Below are 23,947 nucleotides of genomic sequence, written 5' to 3' on the forward strand. Positions count from 1 at the left end.
TAGAAAGACCAAACTACAGAGCTTAACGTTTCCAGGAGTAATCTTAAGGAAATAATGACGGGATTCTAGGTAAGCGCAGTCAGGATGACTTGACAGTTCTCTCCTGAAACATTCCTCAGAGCGAGGTGTGTGAAGCAGCTGTACCGTCATTGCCTGGGAACTGCTAAGAACTCAGAAATGGTGATTCACGACTTTAATCCCAGGAAATGATGGCAGAAAGCAGAAAGGTATATAAGGCATGAAAACCAGGAACTAGAGCTAGTTAAACTTTTAGGCTTTTGAGCCCATAGTTCAGTTGAGATTCAATCTGGATGAGGACTCAGAGGCTTTCAGTCTGAGGAAACAGATCAGCTGAGGAATTGGCAAGGTGAGGTGGCTGTGGCTTGTTCCGCTTCTCTGATCTTCCAGCGTTGACCCCAGTACCTGGCTCCAGGTTTGTTTTTATTAATAAGACCTTTTAAGATTGATGCTACACACAAGCAACCAAATAATACTTTCCTTAGTTCAAAAACACATTTTAGACCAGTTAGAGAAAGCCCTTTTCTTGGCTCTCCAATGAAGAAATGTTTTATCATTTTTTAGAACCATTCAAACTACTGTGTATCTGCAGGTTCTACTTAAGATTCGAGAAGCTGTACTCAAGCTTTCAATCCTCCATATTGAATTCATTTCTGTGAAAATGGGGGACAGCGGCAGGACACTGCAGGGACAGCGGAGCCACAGATAAAATCATAAAGGATAGTCAGATCCACACTTCACAGTCTCCAAGTCTTGCCCCTGGATACTTGCCTGTCTTTTGATAACTGACTTTTCTCATGTCGTTTTTTTTTCCCAGATACCTTTATCAATGAATGTGTCAACCTTTCTGGCATACGACCAGCCCACAATAAGTTACTGTGGGGTCCATCATGAACTTCTCTCCCATAAGACCTTTGAAACGAATGCACAGGAAGATACCATGGAAAGCCACCTAGAGACTGAGCTGGACTTGAGCACAATCACGTCAGCTGGCCGCATCAGTGACCATAAACCACAGCTGGCTTGACCGAGCTGAGCGGTAGCCCAGGCTTGCTACCGAACTGTGACCTCAACGACAGAAAGAGGAAAATTTGTTCATTGCAACTCTCAAAAACAAAACAAAAACAAAAATCCCCTGTTCAAATAAACAAAATTCCAAGATTGGTTCATGAAATAAATGAAGACATGAATTGTTTCAAGTCTATACTTTGTAACTAGCTAAGTTGTGCAGTATTTTTTTGACTTTGACAGAGAATGGCCCTGAAAAAAAAATCATTTTTTTCCAAAACTCATCCTACCTACGTGTAAAAATTGTACAGCGCTAATGTATTTTTTCATATTATAAAGTTTCAATTCTAGGAACAACTGGTATGTACAGTACCATAATTTAATTATGCTTTACTTTACAAACTTTACACCTTTCAGTTTCTAAAATTTTAAATTAACAAACATTATTTCTTGTGTTCTTGAGAGTTACTCGGTTTTGTAGGGGCTGTTTTGTTACTGCATTTGTGCCCAGAAACCTTGACTCTGAAATCTGTGCTGTGCGAACAATGCACGATTTTTATCATTATCATGCTTACTGCATAGAATTTTATCTACTTGTTCCAGAAATAATACATTAACCAAAAACGGTTTTAATTGTTCAGACGTGTAAGAGGTTCTTCAATTACATAGACAGCTCTTTCTTATAAATGAAAAAAAAAATCAGATTTTTTTTAACAGTTCTAAGTCTTAACTGTTGCCTTGAATTACAGCCTAGTTTCTAAGCAGCGAAATGTAATGATAAAGAGGGATATTTTAACTAAGTATTTCCGAATGAATGACTCATTATTTCATTCTTTTGAGTAACCATTGTTAAGGGTAGGTAGGGGAAAGCATGGACCAAACATCACTGGAAACAAAGGTCGTAACCACAGCAACAGACTTTGATACACTTCAAAGGTGCAGCTACAGTGACAAAGAAAACCTTCTGTTACATCTCCTTATTGTCAGGCCAAGGTGGGAGGATATGGTATAATTGTACAGTAGCAATTTTTTCTCTTAATTAACCCAAAGTGGTTTTATCTAAAAATAACCACAAGTCAGTTCAAACTGTGCCTGGTTCTTAAGGCGAATTTTCATTTAGAAGGTGAAACTATATTTGGGGAATATCTCAAAGGAAAAAATACAGAAGTTTTCTTACTGTGTACCACACCTGAGAAAGAACATTAAAAATCTAGTTCTTTCAGTATAGATTCGCTTAGTGGAGAAAACTCACTCCAGAATAGACTAACATTCTATTGTTCCCTTGTTCATGTTGTTCCTTTGAGGATTTAGCCACAAATTATGCAAAACAATAACCAAGAAGTATTAGACATTGATCTAAATCACATATGGGTTACATGATTGTGTTTTAAACTGAATTCAAATCAAATTAAGAAAACCTGGCTTTTCCACAGCTGAAATGACAACTTGTATCTGCTGTCTACCTGACGGTTTATTATTGGAGATATCATTAGTTTGTCCATGGTAATCACACATTCTTTTTTTTTTCTTTTGAATGTTTGAATATAAAACTGCAAGCGTCGATCACTGTTATGTGAAGAGAAGCATTTTTATGGTTTAACTTAGTATTCATGACATCAAAAGTAGAGGCAGAAAAATTTCAGTCTAACAGAGTTCAAACACAATCAAAAATGGTAGCGAGAAACAATGAAGAGGGAGGTCAAACTTCATTTTTAACCCTCCTAAGAAATACTTTCTGTATGCATATAGTTTCACACAGGTCGATCACAGGAAATTTCTGAACACCACCAGGAAGGACGAATTTCAAAATTGTAAAGCAAATATCTGTTGAAATTAAAAAAAAAAAGGGAAGCAAAATAATGGAAAAAGAAAACCATTAACTTTAATGTAACTACAAATGTCACGGTACTTGTATCAAATATTTAGCATCCGAAATTTTGTAAAATATTTTGCATAAATTATTTGCTATTCAATATTTTTGTTATTTAAGTCTAATTTTAATCTTAATTGTTTTCCAGTTTCTTGTTTCCTTGCAATGTATTATTCTGATTGTTCTTGATCCCTTACACTGACATTCAGCTCTGAACAAAATTTAAACTGGGTTACAAATCTATTCTTTGTGAGTCTGAAATCAAATGGAATTTTATTATATAAAACAAAATGTCATTTGCAACTTTTTCATTAGAAGTCATTCTCCCAAAGATCCAAAGAAGCATTAATTTGTAAAACTAATCACCTTCAAACTTTCCCCAGATACTTCTCAAGTTGGCAAATAATTAAAAAAAAAATACTTAAGGCTCCAAAGGAGCCTTACAAATGTATATCCTTGATTTCCTGATGCAAAGCACTTTCTTTAAACATTTTTAATATATCATTTTTGCAAATTCTTTGAGAATCTCTTATATGCATATAATGTATTTTGATCATATTCAACCCTCAACACATCCCCCAGCTCTCCTAGATCCATCCCCACCTGCATCTCCAAATCCCTCCCAACTTTATATCCAAATATACATATAACCTACTGAGTCCAACTTATGCTGCTTGTATACACATGTGTGGGGCCACCAACAGGAGCATGGTCGACCTACCAGGAACCACACTCCTCAAATTAACCCTGACTTTCCTCCCCATCAGATGTTCCTAAAGCTTTTCAGTTCATCTACAGTCAACTGTCAATGGGAACAATCAATTGCCTTGGAACTGTAGCTGGGAGTAATCTGTGTCCTCAACTATAGCAAGAAGTCAACAACTAGGAATTTTGAGATCTTTCACATTTGGCATTAAGCCCAAAGGTCTTTAGATAAGGAAAAAATAGGATATTAGGTTATGTCATTTTTTTTTGTTCTGCTTTGTCGGGGGTGACAGGTAACTGGTGTTAAAATCTGCTAAAATAGAAGAATAGAATAGAATATCACACATGTGAAATTTGTTAACGCGTATCAAAACCTTGTATGTATAACTTCTCTTTTCCAGCATTAGTTTTCTCTTTCTAACCACCTGCCTGACCCCTGTGCTCCCCTCCATGGCCACTGCCCACTATCTAAACAACTAAAAAAGCTGTTTGCTGGTTGTTGGAGTTGAAAACTGGAGTCTGACCCATCACAGTTACAGCAGCAGCAGCAGCAGCACCTGAAACACACGATAAAGCCACGCGGTATCCTAAGGTTTACAAATCTCATAAATTGTCTCATTCTGCCTTCCTAAAACAATCCTGTGAAGATATACACTCATGCTCCCTGAGTTGAGACTCATCCAAGGACACAGAGATGATGACCACTGGGGTTGAGCTGCTCTCAAAGCCCAGACATTGTTTTTTCCATTACACTAAAAGTCCCCTCTCTCTGGCCAAAGCCAGAGAACTCCCAGAGATAACGGACAGAAGAAGTTAGTAAATGACATGTCATTTACTAAGCTCCGAAAGCAGTTTACTAAGCTTCTTCATCTCAGAAGTCTCTACACTATATGAGTCCAGGGAACTCTTCTCACAGGAAGTTCTGGGCTTGCTCGTGATGATCCTTTGTTCAGAAGTCCTGCAAGCCACACGTTTCTTAATACACGAGGTCATTTGTGAGTGTGTGGGTCAACACTGCCAAGATGTGAGACAAGCTGACCCCAGGATACAGAGGGAAAACAAGAGGCAGGAAAAGAGAAAGCAGCCTATGTTGAGCTCCTTTAGTGGCTGTAAGAAGTTCGAAGTACAGAGCTGATCACATGTTCAACTGAGTACACATCTGACTCGGAATTAACTAGGAAGACATTTTCTTTCTCTTTTTGTGTTTTGGCAAAACATAAAATTTTTAAGTCATGAATTTTTTAAAAAGAACTATCATAATAAGAAAGAAAGATAAAACATCAGTTATTCAAATAGATGCAGATACTAAAAACTAGGAAATATTTGGGGGTTTATTGTGTCTCCATCTCTATCCCCTCCTGAATGTTCTAGAAGTCTCATAAAACCAGCAAGATTTTTTATATAAATTATATTTTGGAAGGCAATATAAGCCAAATTTAACACTCAAGATGAACATATCCCAGTTTGAACTTAGGTCTGTCTGCCTTCAGAAACTGCTTAGAAATTGAGAAATTTATTTGCAAAGATATTTTCTAAAATAAACGGTTTAGGGGAGTAAAAATACACTTGGTTTTAACCATTCCTGACTGGAAGACAGATACCATCTCTCAAATTAAACACTAAAATTAAGAAACTTAAAGTATGAAAACCAAGAGCGGGCGGGAACTGTTAGTAGGCTAGGAGAAAGCAAGTCAGACGTTTGGGTAAGTAGTCCATGATCAGGATTATGCAAGGAGCCTAGCAGATATCAAATAATTCTCAGAGTAAATCTATTAACATCGTGTGTGCTGGTGCAAGGGTGTGTGTGTGTGTGTGTGTGTGTGTGTGTGTGTACACAGCCATGTAGAAGCCAGAGATCAACCTTAGATGTTGTTCTTTGGCTGCTGTCCATCTTGGTCTTAGGGACAAAGTCAGTCACTGGGACCTAGGAGAACCCAAGGACACTTGACTGGTTAACCATCAAACCGGAGGGATCTATTTAGTTCTGCATCCCCACCAACACACCCAGCCTTTTACATGGAGATAACACTCACTCGGTGCTCAGACTTGTATAGCTAACACTTTACCGACTGAGACAGCTCCAAGCCCATCTCATAGCCCTGAAGAATTGCTCATATTGAATAGCAGTTTAAGCAGTCAGACCAGGTTTAAGTTCCTGATAGGTCAGCTCCACAGTGAGAATTCAGATAAATTGTAACCAACCGTAAAGGTTCCAACTACACCCATTACCATATGAACTGGCCGTACTATGCCTAAGTTGAGATGCCAACCACAAATGATCCAGGATTGATGCTTTAAAGTCTGTGCTATCATCACAAGGGTGAAGTAGGTTAGCAACCAGAAACTGTACTTTAGTTTAAAGTACAATGGGAGAAAATATTTGGAAAATTTAACAGGAAACAAATATCAGAACGCTGGTAAGTTATTTTTAATGGTGTTCTGTGACTTGCATTAGATTTTTATTGTGAGGATAAAAAGCAGCTGTATTTAATTTTTCTCAAATCAGAGTTAAATTCACATTTTAAAAGGTCTACAGTTGGTTGCCATTCTATAAGGACATTGAGGCACACCAGCTCTCCAGGATTTTCTGAACTCTAGAATTCCTTCCTCCTCTCTCTTAAACATTTATAGATTTGGTTTCATATATCTGTCTTCCTACAAAGCTGAATGAAGTTTTTGTATTTGTATATATCAAATTCTATTTTAAATGCACAGGAGACCCTATAATAAAGGATCCTTGCAGTAAATCCTTTTTGTTTTCTAATCTGAAACACCATCCACTAATTTATCTGTAGGACATTGATCTCCATGCATCTTTGGATGCATGATTCAATCCCTATATCATGTCACGGGGAATGTTACATGGTGCCATCTCAGGATCTGATCATTATGTAATGAATAGTTGAGTCCTTCTTCTAAGTTGGTCTACACAGGGATCCCTTGAAGTCAGTTCTGCTTACTGATTTTAGTCTGGATTAAAGTGATAAGTCATATGAAACCAAAATATGTAAAGTTGAGAGTTTTGTATTTGTTTGTTTGAACTTTTGCCAACCATCATATCCTCAAAGTTATCCCGGATGTCACGATGGCTCCAACTGGCTAGATTTACTGAGTCACGATCTCTGAGATAACACCCAACAAATGCATTGTTAATCCAATGCTTGAGTATTGTACGCCAAGGCACTGTAGAAAAACACTGCTCAGATGGTTTTACCTTTATCCATGTCATTATATCGCTTTTTATTCTAATCTGAAAGTATTAGCCCTGTGTTTTATTGTCATAGGGTGAGCCTAGTTTTCCAAGCCTGGCTGAACATATGTCTTGACTAGAGGAATATAATGCAAAGGGCAACCACACAGGAGTTCTTCGGGTCTCTTCTCACAAACTGTTGTTTGAAGATTTGGCTCCCGTGAAACTCTCGACAGTCAAATCTGAGCCTGTGAGCTACTTCACTTGTTTGTTACTTTTCTGGACAGTAATTTAACAGTTTTAAAAGGTGGAGGTAGAGAGTGGCAGGAATTAACTTCTGGAGATCCCTGTCCACGTTCCCTGAGTGGTGGCCAAGTCCCCACTGAGGTGAAGAGCCACAGTAGAAAACAGTGGCTGTTTTGGACCCTTCACACTTGAGTTGGTTGCTCTCGCAGATTGCGTCAATTCTGAAGAGGAGACTTGTTGTGAAGGCAGAGACTTTTTGTTCCTATGTTAAGATAAATTGGAGGAAATTTCCTCTTAGCTGGAAAATTTTACTCCTCGGGGGCTTGGCATCACAGATGTTAATGTGTATGACATGGAGGTATTATGTTCTCTCTTCATCCTTCGGCCATCTTAGAAAAGTGGGTGAGTTCAGCAGTGAGGGGAAGATTCAAATCCATATTGTCAGATTCCAAGGACGTGCTCCGAACACCCAGAACCCATTTTAAAACAAGAGATGATTTTACCCAATACAACTAGGCTTGCGTGTGTTTAATTAGGGAGGGCATTAAATGTGCCAAAGACAATATAAGTTTTCATAATTCCAAATTGAAAAATTACATTCTGTAAAGATATCCTTGAACATCCTAAATCAGTATCTTAAGTGGAAACAAATGTCACTACCCTCCTGGGATTTTGAAAAGCCTGGCCCAGCAAGATAGCTCAACAGGTAGGTAAAGGTGCCTTCTTCGAAGCCTGGCATCTAAAGTTGATCCCTAGAACTCAAGTAATGACAGGAAGGAGCTGCCTACTGAAATTGTTCTCTGACCCCACATGACTCACACATGCCACAGACACACACATGTGCATACATATACATGCATGAACACACACACATATATACACATACATACACACAAACACACACATTCACACATAAAAGGAAATAAAGGAAGGAAATTTAAAATGAAAATACCTTCTAAAGATAAATATACAAAATATCATTATGAATCTTCATTTCCAAACATCTAAGTTATATTTTAAAATTACAACCCAACTGTAAGTAATTATCCATAGTACCTTTAGCTGAAAATACAAATAAAGCCTACCAAAAACCAAAATTTTGTGGATGACTATTAAAGTAACCAAGTACAAATAACAAATGGAAAATATCAATAACCTAGTGTCACAAAATTTCAGCCAGCAAACAGGTCATTTGGGTTGCAGAGTATTTCCCATAAATCATTTTATATGGTATTATTCTATTTGTTTTTTCTTCTATTTGTTGAGACAGAGTCTCACTCTGTAATCAGGGCTGTCCAGGAACTTAACATGTATTCCAGGCTGCCCTCAAACCCACGGCAATCCTTCTGTCCTTCTGGGATTTCAGACATGAGCCAACAAAAATCTCCTTTATTTGTGCCAACACTGACACAAACAATAAAGGTTATGAGAGTACACTTTATAAAGAAGGTCACCCTTAAAATATGCAGACTCTGACTATTCTAGACAATATAATACATGGCTTAAATCGAATAAATAAGTGTGGAGGATATAAAATGATTTTTTAAATTTCTTTTAAATTTTTCATCTTCAGGAATGTAGAGATGGCGCAGTGGTTAAGAGCACTGATTGCTCCTCCAGAAGTCCTGAGTTCAATTCCCAGCAACCACACATAGTGGCTCACAACCATCTATAAAAGGATCTGATGCCCTCTTCTGGCCTGCAGGTATACATGCAGACAGAGCACTCATGCATAAAAAATATAAATGAATAAAAAGTTTAAAAATGTTTTTAAAAAGTTCCCATCTTCAAATCTTCATCAGTTTATTATTGACAACAATTCTTAAATAATGTTTTGATGCCATTACTGTTTGCAGGAGCTTTGCATTAAACTAGAGCTGTATCCATATCTCCCCAAATCTGCACAAACCCAAGTATGGTCTCTGGGAACTGACATTAGTATTTTACTCTGAAACACTATCTGAACATGCAGCTTAATCATCAATATGTGTGCACAGTAAGACTCTGTCACTCTCACCCATGGGCCATGACATCGTGACTGGCAGAACCGGCAATAAATATAAAGCAAATCTTGCTCCAGAAAGCAGACACTACATTACATCTGCCCACCTACCACAGTACAGAAAGTTCATCCACAATATCTGGAATGATTCTGGTTATAGACAGCAAGGATGTTCCTGACTTCAGGGTTGAAGATGCGAAAGACAAGGAAGAGGGTGAGTGGGAAACAAGATGAGAGGTAAGTGAGGGGGAGGGAATTGGGATTCCAGGTTCGATGAGATGTGAGCAATGACTGCAAATAAACCTCATAAGGATTAAAACAACAGTTCCCATCAAATGCCATCAACAATGGGCCAGCATGGATGCTAAGGAGAAAAAGAATGGAGGTATCTGTACTTTTAAAATCTCCACACACGGGATGGGGGGCGGGCAAGAGGGGACTCTTCTATATTCTTTTTTTTTTATCTCTGAATTTGATTTAAAATATGTTGGTACCCATGTATTAGGCAGTGTTATCTAGCTTTCAATAGCTTAACCAAAATACCGGAGAGAACAATTTAAAGGGAGGCAGGTTTTGTCTGGCTCACAGTGTCAGAGTGTTCAGTCCACAGTCCTTGAGTCCATGGACTCTGGTTCTGTGGGGAAGCTGAACTCCGTGGTGTCAGAAGCATGTGGGAGAGGCTTCACAGCATGTGGTGTACAGAAAGAGTCAGATAAAGAAGGGGAGGTCCAGGGCAAGATACCACCTCCAAGGACATGCTGTCCATGACCCAGTACCTCCATCTAGGTCCCTATCTACCAAAGTCACATTCATCTCTCAAAACAGCACCACCACGTGAGAAATAACCCTCTACACATAGGCTCTCAGGGGGCAGGAGTCACTTCATATCTGAACTATTACAGACATCCTTTAAACTTCTGTCAATTTCCTCTTTAACAAACTTCAAGCCAAGTTTCCTGACCCAACATTGCGTTTTCCATTTGGCTTTTCACAATCAGCCCCTGTTGTATACTCCACCACTCTGCGGAGTGATAGCAGCATGGGCTGGGGTCCTTTGTAGTCTTTCCTTGCCTCCGAATTCCAATCATGGGATAAAAAAAAAAAATGAACTTGATACAGCACCGTGGCACTACTACTAAGAATTAGGAGAGTCGAAGAGATAATTCTGTGTTTCTTATGAAACAGAGATATAGTTTGGGGCTACTCCTTTGTAACTCTTTAACTTTTTAAACTTAACCATTTTCAGATGAGCTAAAGTCACGCTTTCTGCAACTAAGAATATGAATATTGCAATTATGAAAATGTGCTTTTGCTGTCAACACTTTACTTTCAGAGGCCAGACTCTGAAGTCTGGATCATACTCAGTAATCGCCACCAAAAGGAATGTCCACCTGTTTCTTGAAAGCAAGACTTGAAACGAGCACGTAAAAACTACCAGGCTACAACATGATCAGTTCAAAGAAACACTACAGAATGGGTACCCTTCTGAGGGTTTTATATTTATTAATTCATTTTGTTCTGATTATTACAGCTAATAGAATTAACAAGGACTCGATGAATTAAGTAATGTCTTCACCTTAAGAAACTAAGAAAAAAAGATGAACCAAAAAATTAGAGAACATGAGGCTGGTAAAATCTGAAGCAAGGATTTAAAAGCAAGTGATGGATATATTGACGAAACAGTCCTACTAACTGCCTGCCTGGTGCCTACCTCATGAGCACCACTCTTGAATTTAAGAGTCTATACATTTAATTGGGAGACATTTTCTCAATATAATTGAGAGTGCATATAAGATGTGTCTAGTGGGATGTAACAGTCTCCGAGAGACACACAGTGAAAAATGATAATGCCTTGCTTTCAGTATGGGGCAAGTGGGATGTAATAGTGAGAAAAACCAAAGAGTGAATGAATATCTGCAGAGACAGACAGCAAGAACAGGAGAATATAATTCCATGTTGTTAAAGTTGTTAGTGATCCGTCAGGGCAGAAATGGAGACAGACAGAAAGGCTAAGACTAGTAGACTGGCAACATAAAGATGAGAGGAGAGTAAAGAAGGAAAAATGCATTTTCTATTCCACTAGTACTTTACGCTTCTCTGAGAGACAAATACCAGGTTTGATTTTTGTCCCATTTGCCTAAAATCTCAAGGTCAAATTTTACTTGGTCACAACAAATCTTTTGACTTGTCTAGATAGGCACAAATGTCTGCCATGTTCTCCTCAATTCTACTCTGTGCATACTCTCATTCTACCAGTATGTTCTTTCTTTGGAGGGGACAAATGAAGTATTTGCTTTGCTGATATTCTCTGTGGGAATAAATGTTATTAGAGGTTGTCAATAAAGTATTAATAATCCATTCTGATGGCTAATTCAGGTAAGCACACTAGTTTAATATAATTGTGTGAATTAAACAAAACAACTTAGAAACTAACCATTAACAATCTTCATCCAGTGAAAACAGGTTACTATTTTGTGTCATGTAAAAACACAGCCTGCAGACTGATTTATTTTCTTTTGTGTTTCAGACATTTCATTCTTTAGGTAAGTATGGGTGAATACTAACCAGAGTTTTTATTCCATGAGCCAAGTCCTTTTGATAGTTGTGCTCTATGAATAAAGAAGCTAAGAGAAAACATAACTGAAGTCAAAATCAGCATCATTTAGCTGACAGTGATAAGTCAGAACCAGAACTCAAATTTACTTAGAGTTACTTTTACCAGAATAAAACTTTTAAAAAAAACATGCCAGTGTTTGAAAATATATAGGGGTGTTTCCGCATTATATGTGGACAATTATCAATTAAGCTGTTGTTTCAAAGGCCTGTTCAAACAGATACAATTCAACTCAAAAAAAAAAAAAAAAAAAAAAAGATGCCTGAGCAGCTACTTTAGTTTTTTGTAACTCTTTGGAGGGAAAGGATGTTGCTGATAGTTCAGGCTGGCTTGAAACTGGTAACACAGCCCTCCAAATCCTCAACACCTGCCTCAGCCTCCTGGTTGCTGGCAACACAGTAGTAGCTTAACACTGGTTAACTTTAAAGTGAAAAAATGTTCTTATTCAGTTTTTCTTATCACCTGGACTATGTGCAATTATCTTTGGTGTTGTGACGGCTACAAATTATCGTTCACAATGTATTTCTTTTTTCTTTACACAGAAACTGTCACTGTGTGTTTAATCTGTGTATATGTACACGGACACATGGGTAGGCAACACTCCCCCCCTCTTTCTCTCTCTCTCTCTCCTCTCTCTCTCTCTCTCTCTCTCTCTCTCTCTCTCTCTCTCTCTCTCTCTCTCTCTCTCTCTCTCCTCTCCCCCCCCTCTCCCTCTCCCTCTCTCTCCCAAAACTCACAATCTGTGTCTCCTTCAAATGCTTGCCATCTTACTTTTGAGAGACAGTCTGTCGTCACTGAACCTGGCTGGCATTCACAGACTGCACTCTCTGGCCAGCAAGCTCTGGGGGTCAAACTTTTCTCACTAGGGGCACATACCTTTGTCATTACAATTGGCTTTTAAGGGGGTGGTAGGTGTCCAAATTCAGGTCCTCGGGCATTTTTACTGACTGAGCCATTTCCCTGGCACAGTTTTGTTTTTTCACAATTCCGTGGGTTTTTTTTTTTTAATTCAAAGCAATCAAGTATTTATTCCTTTATGTGGCTTTTACCATAACAAGCCAAGGGCCACGATAACCATATGATACAATACTTGAAAGTCAACAAGGAAGTATGACTTGCTGTGGTACTTGTACAACTGAAGTTTGTTTATGATGCTATGGAAGGAAGGTAGGGCATTAGTTCTGCTGGGGAGAAATTGGGGAAAGAATCACAGAGTAAATGTCATGTAAGTTCCTGGATGGTGGCAACACAAATCAGATATGACAAGCAGGCCCCGTCCCTTGCCTCCGACTTAGGGACTACAGAGGTTTGAGATGTCTGTGAGAATTAACTTCTCAGCCCAGGACCTCCCTGACATAGCTATTCAGTTTCTTCTAAATTGAAGCCTCAAACATTCACCTTGGCCATTCCACAACAAATTACACAACATGTGTAATTCTATTAATTAAATGAAGAGTAATTACTAAATAACAGTGGATTGTTAGAAGGGTCCTTTGTTTGATAAAATGCCCATGAAAGTCATACCTCTATGCCAAATAGTCTGTCATGGTTCTAAATTTAGAAATCTGGTGTGGAGGAGGGGGTGTTGGAAAAGGTATGCTGACCTTTAAGTTTTCAATAACAACTAGTTATGGCATAAGACATATTAAAATGAGTGAACATTAGATTATATGTGGAGTCTTTTGTATTTTATTTCATTACAATGAAATAATTTGTTTCAAAAGTTAAAAAATAAGATAATGAGTTCACCTAAGGTAACGGTTCTCAACCTTCCTAATGCTGTGACCCTTTAATACAGTTCCTCGTGTTGTGGTGACCCCAACCATAAAATTATTTTTGTTCGGCTGGAGAAAATGACTCAGTGGTTAAGAGCACTGGCTGCTCTTCCAGAGGACCTGAGTTCAATGCCCAGCACCCACATGGTGGCTCACAACCATCTGAAATGGGATCTGATGCCCTCTTCTGCCACACAGGCATAGATGCAGATAGAGAGCACTCAGATGCATAGATAAATCAATCTTTAAAAATATTATTCTTGTTGTTACTTCATAACTGTGATTTGCTATTGTTATGAATCACAATGTAAATATCTGCGTTTTCCGATGGTCTTAGGTGATCCCTGTGAAAGGGTAGTTCAACCCCTCAAGGGGTCATGACCCACAGGTTGAGAACTGCTGACCTAAAGCATCAAGTACAGTGTTCACTATCATTAACTTTGAGTGTTCCCCCTTAACAAACATCTCTTTTATAAGAAGAACATTATCCCCAAAGAACCCACTGTTTATCTGATGCTTAAGGGAGGTTTTGCTAAATCCCAAAGAAAGCACCATTCTTAACTAAGCTGAGCTGAAATAATATTAGTGAAAATCAGCTGAAATAATATTAGTGGAATCTTTCTTCTTAGAAAAATGAGATTTTAAATTCAGGATTTCAGAAAATCAGTATTAATGTGAAGGGACCCCAGCATGAGAAAAGCTACCTTTATGAAAGCCAAAGGAATGGAGCCTAATCTAGAATACTCTTCAAACTATGGTGACTGCCCCATGGCCCAGCCAGCCACTGAGAATCCCCAATACACAGAAGATTATAATATTCAGATGATTATTTTTCAGAGAGAAATTATACTTAAGTTCTTCCTCTAGACAGTTATTCCTATTGTGGTTTGTGCTCCATGGCAGGAAATGAACCCTAACTCAATTCATTGGACTGTTATTCATTCTAATAACTACCTGTGACATCTATGATACGAGCACTTAGGTGTCATTTTTAGTTAATTTTATTTGAGTGTCTGAAGATATGGCATGTGGGTCCACGTACATAAGAAGCCAGAGGAGAGTATTGGATCCCCCAGAGCTGTAGTTACAGATGGTTGTGAGCCACCCAACATGAGTGTCAGGAACCCAGCTCAGGTCCTCTGGAAGAACAGCAGGCACTCAACCACGGAGCCCTCTATCCAGGCCCTGTTAATTGTTTTTAAGTGGCATATATGCATAGCTCTAATTTGTGACTATAAATTATATCATAACAGCCTTTAATTTTTGAAGTGTCACTATTGATCTTCTGAATTCCAGTTAAGAGACAGCAAAACTCTGAGAAACACTAGTTTACAAGGAAAATGTGTTTTTCATTTCATGAGGTGGGGCAGGGGGCTGTTAGGATGAATATGAAATACTGATATTTCTACTTCTGGATGAAACAAAATGGAGCAGGATGGGATGATAATGCCAAGCAGTTAGGCAATGGAGAGTATCTAGAAAGACTGAAAGATGCTGAATAATTCCATTTACCTGGACATGGCACATACCTGTTCAACAAGCATTTGAGAGGCTAATGCTGAAAAACACCAAGTCTGAGGAATACCTAGGCTACAAAGGGAGATCTTGTCTCCAAAACAAAATGACCTCCATCTGCCAGTTAGAAATCACAAGCTCGCAGACTATAACATTATCGGAGTCGCCCGTCTAAGATGATCTCGACTATTCCTCTTCCACTTTGTGGCCCACCTCTCACACTTTCCAGTGGCCTGTGGCAGTGTTTTTTATTAAAAAATAATTGCAGAATAAAAGGATTTTAAACTAATAAACATAAGGAGGTGGGATACATCACTTTATTTCCATTGTATTTTTCATAGTGCACCAAGCCTGCTCTAAATTTAATCCTCTGAAAACCCTGCCTTTAAAATGTGTGCTGCAGCCAACATTGTACCACACGAGGGAAAGTGGGCGAGATGGGAGAGTCCGGCACATGTGTAAGGACTCATGAAGAAGAAGAGTTGCTCCAAATAATTACTAATCCTCTGAATGGTGAAGGAGTAGACCTTAAATTTCTCCATGCCATCAGAGCAGGATGTAATGACCCTTGTAGAAAAGTAACAAAATAACAGTACCAGGGTCCTTAAAGAGAGAAGTAACCTACAATTCTGCATAGTTCGTTCCTCCCTCCTCCACGTTTTTTGTCGCGCTTTCCCTTTCTCTGTTTGAGTTGAACATCACATACAACATGCGCGCATGCGCCAAAAGAATGAGGGGCGCAAGACTGGAGAGGGGCGGCTGCATTCATCTCCCCATATGGATATTCCAATATTGCAATAACATTTTATCAGCTTACCAAGAGTACAAATAAGGTTACATTGAACTGGAAAAAAAATGATTATATAACCAAACCTAAATTACAACGTTAGTCTCTATTTTAAGTAAATAGACTATGCCAAAGCTTGAGAAAACTCCAACCCAGTGCAAAAGTTCCTTTTGATGAAGACCCTTTGACGCTTTCTTTAAAAGCAGCCCCTACCTTGTGGCTCCATGTTAGGACTTCCATGATTCCTTGAGAATAATCAACGACCAGGTCTTAGATGCCTGTGTTTATGGCACTCAATAAAGATCCAGTAATGTATGGGTGAGAATTTCTTTTCAAAGCTTTTCAGTATTATGAGATTATTCTTATCAAATCATTGTACAATTAGAAAGCTGCCTATGTGAGTGTATGTATATGGTTACTATACAAGTAGGTGCCTATGATTACTGGAATGGATGGAAGGATGAAAAGGAAATCTTCTGTTGGACATCCCTACCTCTCTACAGACTCATGGTACCCCCAAACAACACACCAGTGTACACAGAAATGGCACTATAATTTTTTAATAAAAAAAAAGGTACCCACACTATTCACTTGTCATTGATTATAAAATTCTCAAATGGTCTGTTTCTTACCAAAGCAAACTCTGAGGCATGTGGCATTTAAGCCATTTCATTATAGAAGAAAAATTACTTAGAAGTAAGAGTCCTGGTTAGTAATGAATTATGTACAAGTCACTCCAGCGCAGTATTTCAATCACTTCAGTATTTTTACCCTCCTAAAAAACTCTGACAGTAATGAGGCATGAAAAGCTATTAACTGAACCATTCACACATCAAATAGATGTTGTTGTCAGTTTGTTCTCTCAATGGAAATAATGAACAACTGATTTATTTATAACTAATAATTATGATAATTCACCTTCATTTCCCTTCATCTCATTATAGTATAGATACAACGTGATTGTCTTATTTCAAACCCAACCTGAAACCATTTACCCATAAAAACCCATAAGTTGAATATTTCTTTGGCCTCCGGTTTAACTTTTACGAATTTGGCTCCCTTGTCTCATTTTTCCTTTCGATTTTTTTTATCTTTCTCATCAATAGAATTTCTCCATATCCTAAACCTAATAGACGCTGAAGTAGGAATTCTAAGTCAGTGGAGAACACATATGTATGATATGTGCATAATCACTGTGAAGTGACATTTCTCCACATTTACTTAGTACGTTCATGTGTTTCCTTCCTGCAAAGGAAATAAATGGACCCAAATAGGAAAGAAAATGGAGGTTAGCTCACACTCAGAGAGAATGAGTCAGGGCAAGGAGGTCTGGGGGGTGACACAGCTGGTAAAGTGCCTGTCACACAGCCACTGGAGACATGAGTTCAAATCTCCAGCACCCACATAGCCCTCACATCTACAATCCCAGAGCGGAGGGGAAGTGAGAGCACAGGAGGATCCATGAGCCTCATCAGCCAGTCAGTCTAGCAAATTAGTGAGTTACAGATCCAGGGAGAGACCCTGCCTCAAAGCATAAGATGGGAAATAAATGAGAAAGAAATGAGACTTATCTTTGGCTTCAATGAACATTTTTCCCCCACTGGCAAAATAATTATTTTAAATTTGAGAGCAGAGAATAACATTTCTCTTGAAAATTTCATTTCTAATCCTATCATAATTTTTTTTCTTGGATAAGTATTAAATAATTTTTCTATCCCTGGACTCTGTCTGGACTTGTTTGGGCTGCGGGGAGGGCTGCTTCTATTTAATAGAAACTACCATTTGTAAAAATATCCATCCCTTTCACAGAAAATTATCGTTAACACAGCATGTAAGAACTGCATTTCAGAGCTACATCTAGAAAGTTAAAAACCCCGCTGATAAATGGTTACGTTTTACTTCCAATGAGGAACAGAGTAATGTCCTATCTTTTTGATATTTGATTCAGGAATCCAGGACTGGGTTACACTCAGTAACACCACAGCCAGAATAAGCTTCCACTTCCTGAAGAGTGCCCCAGCTTTCTCATTTTTCATGCTTTTCCTGCTTCCTAATTCTACTTGGCTAATCACGCTGAATGCCTCTTTTACAATAAGCAGGATAAATTATGTTGGGGAGAAGCAAAATGTACAAGCAAATAAGCTAAGGATACCATTATCAAAATCATTCCTCTTTTTTCTCTTGTTGAAAATACGTTTTTTCATACAATATACTCTGATTGTGGTTTCCCTTCCCCTGACTCCTTTCAGATCCACCCCACCTTGTATTCTACCCAAATCCACACTTTTTATTCCTAGTATAATGCCTACTCTTCCATTATCCTATTAATAATTCATTCTTGGTTTGAAACTTACATATGAATGGTTGAGGTAAAATGAATGATGAGAGAGAGAAAGAGAGAGAGAAAACTCATCTTTCCATACACAGTTCAAATATAAAGCTCATTAAACAAACACAGACAGACATGTAATACATTTTTCTCTATTAAAACTATATTCTTAGGTGCTGGATTAAAAGGTCTGGCAGATACATGATCAGAAGCTAAGGTGAATTTTTAATTTATCAACATTTTAAAAAGTATTTTCTTAATATAAGTTAAAAGTATTAGATTGTCATTAAGTCATTCTTTTTTCATTAAAATTTATCATGTTATCATTTACAGTCAAGTTGTAGTTAATAAACTATAACTCTGCCCAGGCATTCAGCTTCCACCTCCTTGGTACTCTCAACCTTTCTGGGTTGCCCATCTACCTCCCCCACTGAGCCCCAAATTGAAGTAGCAGCATTTTTCTCAATGATACTCAAGTTCATTCTTAAAAAACCGTAAATACAGCTTTATGATTCCATTGACGTTGAGACAACTAGGGTTCAATTGTGAATCAATTTCTGAATCTAAAACCAATTGCACAGACCATATTAATAAAAAAATAAGCAACCATCTAGATTGTTCTACCTTGCTTCTCTGTTGTGTGATAAAGCACTCAACAAAAGCAATTTAGGAGAAAAGAGGGTTCATTTGACTTACAGGTCACACAGACCATCATGTAGTAAAGCCTAAGCAAGAACCTGAAGGCAGGAACTGAAGCAGATGCTATGCAGGAACATTCCTTACAGGTTGTTTCTTCTGTCTTGACAAATCAGCATTTTTATATAACCCAGGACCACTTGCCCAGATGAGACTTGCTTACAGGACAATCTGATGGAGATATTTTCTCAAGTGAGGTTCCTTTTCCCCAGAGGATCCTAACTTGTGTAAAGTTGACCAAAGCAAACAAACAAAAAAAAATTAAAAAAAAAAAACTAAGTAGCAAGCACACTTGTTGAAACCATTCTAGCTTACATTGTGTGTGATTGAATGCTTCATAGAAATTTGTGGAGGAAATTAAATAGCTATGCTTTTCTTTTCTTTTCCCTAGCCTGTTGAAGAACTGAGTCAGATCTTACTAGAGTCAACTCTTCCACAGATATGACTCTGGATTAACAGGAACTGCATTTGTTGTAGTGGGGGGGAAATTTACCATAAATGTCCTATATTGAAGTATTTGAACATATGCTAGTAAATACTACTTTTCCCCGGTACAGATGAATGTGAAATCAAAAATACACCTTGAAATTTTAAAAAATTCTTCCAAGGAGTGACTTTTTCACATGATAGAACTTTGACCATTCAAGTTGAGTTTCCTAACCTTCTAATATCAACAAAGAGTCATTCAGGGATTTTGAAATGTCACCATCAAAAGTAATATAAATGTCTTGGATGGGTAAAGGAGACAGGGCTTGGATAGCTCCTCTCTTGGAAGGCAAGAAACCGGGGACCCACATGGACATCAACTCCCTTCCCTTTCGTGCCTTTCCCTGAGTTCTGTCAAGAAGCAATTCGCATACAGTCTTTACCTCTTCTCCCCCAAACAGTTCAAATATCTAGAAAGAAATGGGGTTAAAATTGAGACTCTGAGGACATTATATGAAGTTTATGTGATTAAAACACACAAGTAACATCATAGGACAATTCAATTTTATTTACAATGTCTAACTCAGATAAATCTGAGTGCCTTAAGTCCTAAGGATCTGAAACCAGTGTGTGTGTGTGTGTGTGTGTGTGTGTGTGTGTGTGTGTGTGTGTGTGTGTGTGGTTTTGTTTTGCTTTGTTTTGAGATAGGGTCTCACTATTGAGCTTTGCCTGGCTTGAACTCACTATTAGACCAGGCTGGCCTCGAACTCATAGAATCTCCCTGCCTCTGCCTCTCTCCTGTCTCCTAATAACTCCTCCTAACTACTCGTGCCTCCTCCTGTCTCCTGCCTCTACCTCAAGTGCTCATTTTAAGGGCATGTGTCACTATGCCCAATTTCATTAAATTGTTATGAAGCATGGAGATAAATATATACAACATGCTCTATTTACCTTGTTTATGTGACTGATAAATAGCCATAGAAGAAAATCCAAAAATGTTATAAATAGCCATTGTTTCTATGTATTCAGATTATATGTGTTGGTTTATGCATATGTATACACATCTATATGAATATATTTGTATGCATGCATGTTTGAATATGCCAAGGCATGTTCTTCTATATTTATACTTCCATTCAATAATATTGAGAACTTGCTGTGTTCAAGACATCACTGTGGACTAAAAGAAAAGAATCAGAAGACAAACAGGAAAAAAAACACTTTTATGAGACTCAACTCAAATTCAAAATAGGAACTTTAATGATAAGTAATAGAAACAATGGTGATTGAAAACCTAAGCTATCTGTAGTGCCCTAAGCAATAGAGAAAACATAACTCCCTGAGTTCTGAGTCATATTGGTTCGACTTTCACCAAGGTCAACCCACTCCTTGCACTTATGATTCTTTAACTAAAAATATAGATGAGATTTAACCATGTGATCTTCAAATTCTGCAAGCTCCAACATTAGGAAAAAACTATAGTCCATAAGTTTGATTTAAACTGGGAGCTGAAATCTCATTCTTCACCTGTAATGGCTTCTTGGATGAACAGCAATGCCAGCTAACAAAAATCCCATCTCCTTTTCCCTTTCTGGATTCCAAACAGATGGAGGCAATGGCTGACAGTGATACGGGGCTGAGGAGTCGGGACCCACAGAAAGACAGGGCTCTGTATAAAGACTTGTGGAATTGTTTCTACACCCTAACTTTGGCAAACATTAGCTAGGACAAAGAATGAGAAAAGTAGTACATAGACAAGAAGCTTAGAAAATAACACAGAAAAAAAAGGTGTCTAATTCTTCTTCCTCAGACTTTTATTAAAAAAAAGTCTGTGGCATTTCAGTCAGGATTTTTGAATGTGAAAATCTCAGTTATGAATGCAAGATGACTACGAGATAAAAGGTAAAGTTTTATCATTCATTTGCAAGGTCTTGATTTGAAAAAGTAAAGTTTGTTGATAAAAATCAAGGTTAAATGAAATACCATGAAACTGTACAGTTAGGTTAATGATGAGGAGCCAAGGGAATCACTGCTAGCACAGGTGTTCAATATATTTATTAATGGCTTGGAAGGGCAGTGAGCATTATGGATGCACGTTTGCATGACTGCAGAGATATTTATAGCCATCAGAACAGGTGAATGACTGCTTTTCTTGACCCATTCAAAGGCAATTATTTGACACACTGTAGCAAATGGTCAACAAAAGAAAATTACTGTGAAGTAGGTAGGATTACACAAGTTTTCTTAATATTATAATAGCAACAAAAATAGTTATTGCCTTGCAGGCAAGAGTGGGTGTATCTAAGACATCTGTCTTGTAAACAGCTCTTTGCAGGGAAAAAAAAAAGATACCCAGAAAAATGGCTGAAATAACAAATGCAAGAAAACAGTTACCTAGATCTGTGACTATTGCTGAAAATTCTTAGAGATTTGTTCAGAGGGAGGATGTTGTTGGGGAAAATTGTCCGTCCCTAAACTACATGCTCGAATTATCTAGGGATTTTCTCACTTCCCATCAGCCTTCACTCCTCTCCAACACTCAGTCACTGGAAGTTGCCACTGTATGTATCTAAGTTGGGAATGAAGGCAACAACATTCCCTTCTCTCCTCTGCTTTGCTTTGTTCTAAATGACTTTACTGATGCTAATTTTTGAGTTAATCTTCCTGTATTGAAGACCTCAACACTCAGAAGGTCACACGTAATTTTTTCTCATGAGATAGAGTAATCCCAAGCATGGAGGCATTGATTCTACTATAGCCTCCCCTCAACCTAACATTACTTAATCATTCTGTATGTATGAGAAAAGCTTATGTAGAGTAGAGTAAGTTTGAGTTACAGGTTGTTCAAACTTTTCTTTGACAGCTTATGTTACTATACATGTAAACAACTTTAATTTCTTGGAAACCAAAAACTTCTGCTACTAATTTCATATTTGCTTTATTTTGATAATCTTGAATTAAAACAGGTCAATCTCTAAGGTGTGTGGATGTTATGTCATCTACTTTTTGTTTGTTTTTTGATGTTTACTGGTTTGGGATTTTGAGTCTCTTTCTTGCCACTGGATACTAACTGTACAAAACAATGGATTTCGTTGTGAGTTCTCAAGCACGAACATCGAGTACTGACAGTATTTGCTCCTGTTACACTTGCATCCCCAGCCCTTCCCAACCCCTCCTCTCTCACACCTACCCTTCTATTTAGGCGTCTTCTTTATCAGACACCAAATGCCATCTTTGTCTTTCTGAGTCTTTCTTTCTTATGTCACTTATCACAATGATCTCTGCTTCCATTTTCCTACAAATGACAAACTATTATTTCTTTCTATTTTATTTTTAATGGATGGATAATGCCCCATTGTGTGTGCATGACACATTTTCTTTTCTATTCATCCATTGATATGCACCTAGGCAGAGTATATGGCATAGCAACAGCAAATGGGAGACACAGTGAACAGGAATGTGCAGATGTCGCTATTGTATACTGCCACTGATTCCTCTGGGTATATATATACCTAGGTGCTGTATGGCTGGATCACATGGTAGTTTCTATTCTTCTCTCTTCTTTTTCTTTTCTTTTCTTTTAATGAATCATCACACTGAACTGAAAGCAGTTAGACTAATTTGCAATCCCTGCCAATGTTGAAAAAGGTTCCTCTTCCCCCAATATTCTTGCCAGTCTTTTGTTTTATTGTTTTCTTGAGGACAGTCACCTCTGACTGGAGTGAGTTGAAATCTCAGTGTAGTTTTGATAGACGTTTTCTTCACAGATGCGGATATTCTACATAATCTTTACTGTCCAGGTGGATTTCTTCACTTGGAAAGTGTCCAGTTCATTTTTCCATTTATTTGTTATGTTATTACTTTAGTGTTCCATGTTTGAGTTCAGTACGGATTCTAGATATTAGCCTTTGGATGAATAGATAGCAAGGATTTTCTCCCTCTGTGGAGTCTGTAGCAGCATACTGTTTCCAAGAGCTTTGCAGGAGCCTTTTAATAACACACAGTCTCATCTGCCAATGCCGGCTGTTGTCTCTAGAGTGACGGGAGTCATTTTAGCAAAGTCCCTGGCTGTGCCCAAGTCTCTAGCTGTGCCGGTATCTTCAAGTCTTTCTCCTGTGTTTTCCTCTATCAGCATTATGGCTCCCCTCCCCAAGCATCTCTGATACATTTTTTAACTGGTTTTTATACAGGGTTACAGCAGAGATCAAGTTTCAGTTCATTTACTGAAGAGGCCATCTTGTCTCCAATGTATACTTTTGACATCCTTGTCACACCAGATGCCTACTGCTGTGTAGGTTTAATCCTGGGTGCTTTGTCCCCACCTGATGCAGTACTTGTAACAAAGAGATGAGTGTTTGTCTATGAGATCTACATACAAACTTGAGAAACATCTCAAATGTCACCCTCAGCACTCCCATACTCTCTTAAGAATTCCTAGATGTTCTGAATCTTATATTAAAAGAGTCCCTTGATTTTAAACGCTGTTTGATCTAGACATTTCTCCTACATCATCTGACACACTACTGTTGGTGATTTAAGAAAGACCAAAAAAAAAAAAAGAAAGAAAAAGAAAGAAAGAAAGAAAGAAAGAAAGGAAGGAAGGAAGGAAGGAAGGAAGAAAGAAAGAAAGAAAGAAAGAAAGAAAGAAAGAAAGAAAGAAAGAAAGAAAGAAAGAAAGAAAGAGGAAAAAGAAAGAAAGAAAGCAAACAGAGGGAAGTTTGTTAATAACGCCAAACACTTGGGGTTGGGGAGGTAGCTCAGTGGGT

General features: G+C 38.1%; 2 protein-coding genes across 11 annotated transcripts in view; one reads left to right on the forward strand and one right to left on the reverse strand.

The window, feature by feature from the left end:
• Window positions 1–22,149, forward strand: part of Lrrtm3 (leucine rich repeat transmembrane neuronal 3) — a 192,181-nt gene extending 170,032 nt beyond the window's left edge. Inside the window, exon 3 of the mRNA XM_006972746.4 lies at window positions 836–22,149. Coding sequence (XP_006972808.1) covers window positions 836–1,045 — 210 coding nt within the window. The 3' untranslated portion in view covers window positions 1,046–22,149. The remainder of the gene's footprint in view (window positions 1–835) is intronic.
• Window positions 1–23,947, reverse strand: part of Ctnna3 (catenin alpha 3) — a 1,515,753-nt gene that overhangs the window by 1,060,375 nt on the left and 431,431 nt on the right. The gene's annotated exons all lie outside the window — the stretch shown is intronic.

Source organism: Peromyscus maniculatus, chromosome 21, assembly GCF_049852395.1.
Source record: "Peromyscus maniculatus bairdii isolate BWxNUB_F1_BW_parent chromosome 21, HU_Pman_BW_mat_3.1, whole genome shotgun sequence".
NCBI lineage: Eukaryota > Metazoa > Chordata > Mammalia > Rodentia > Cricetidae > Peromyscus > Peromyscus maniculatus.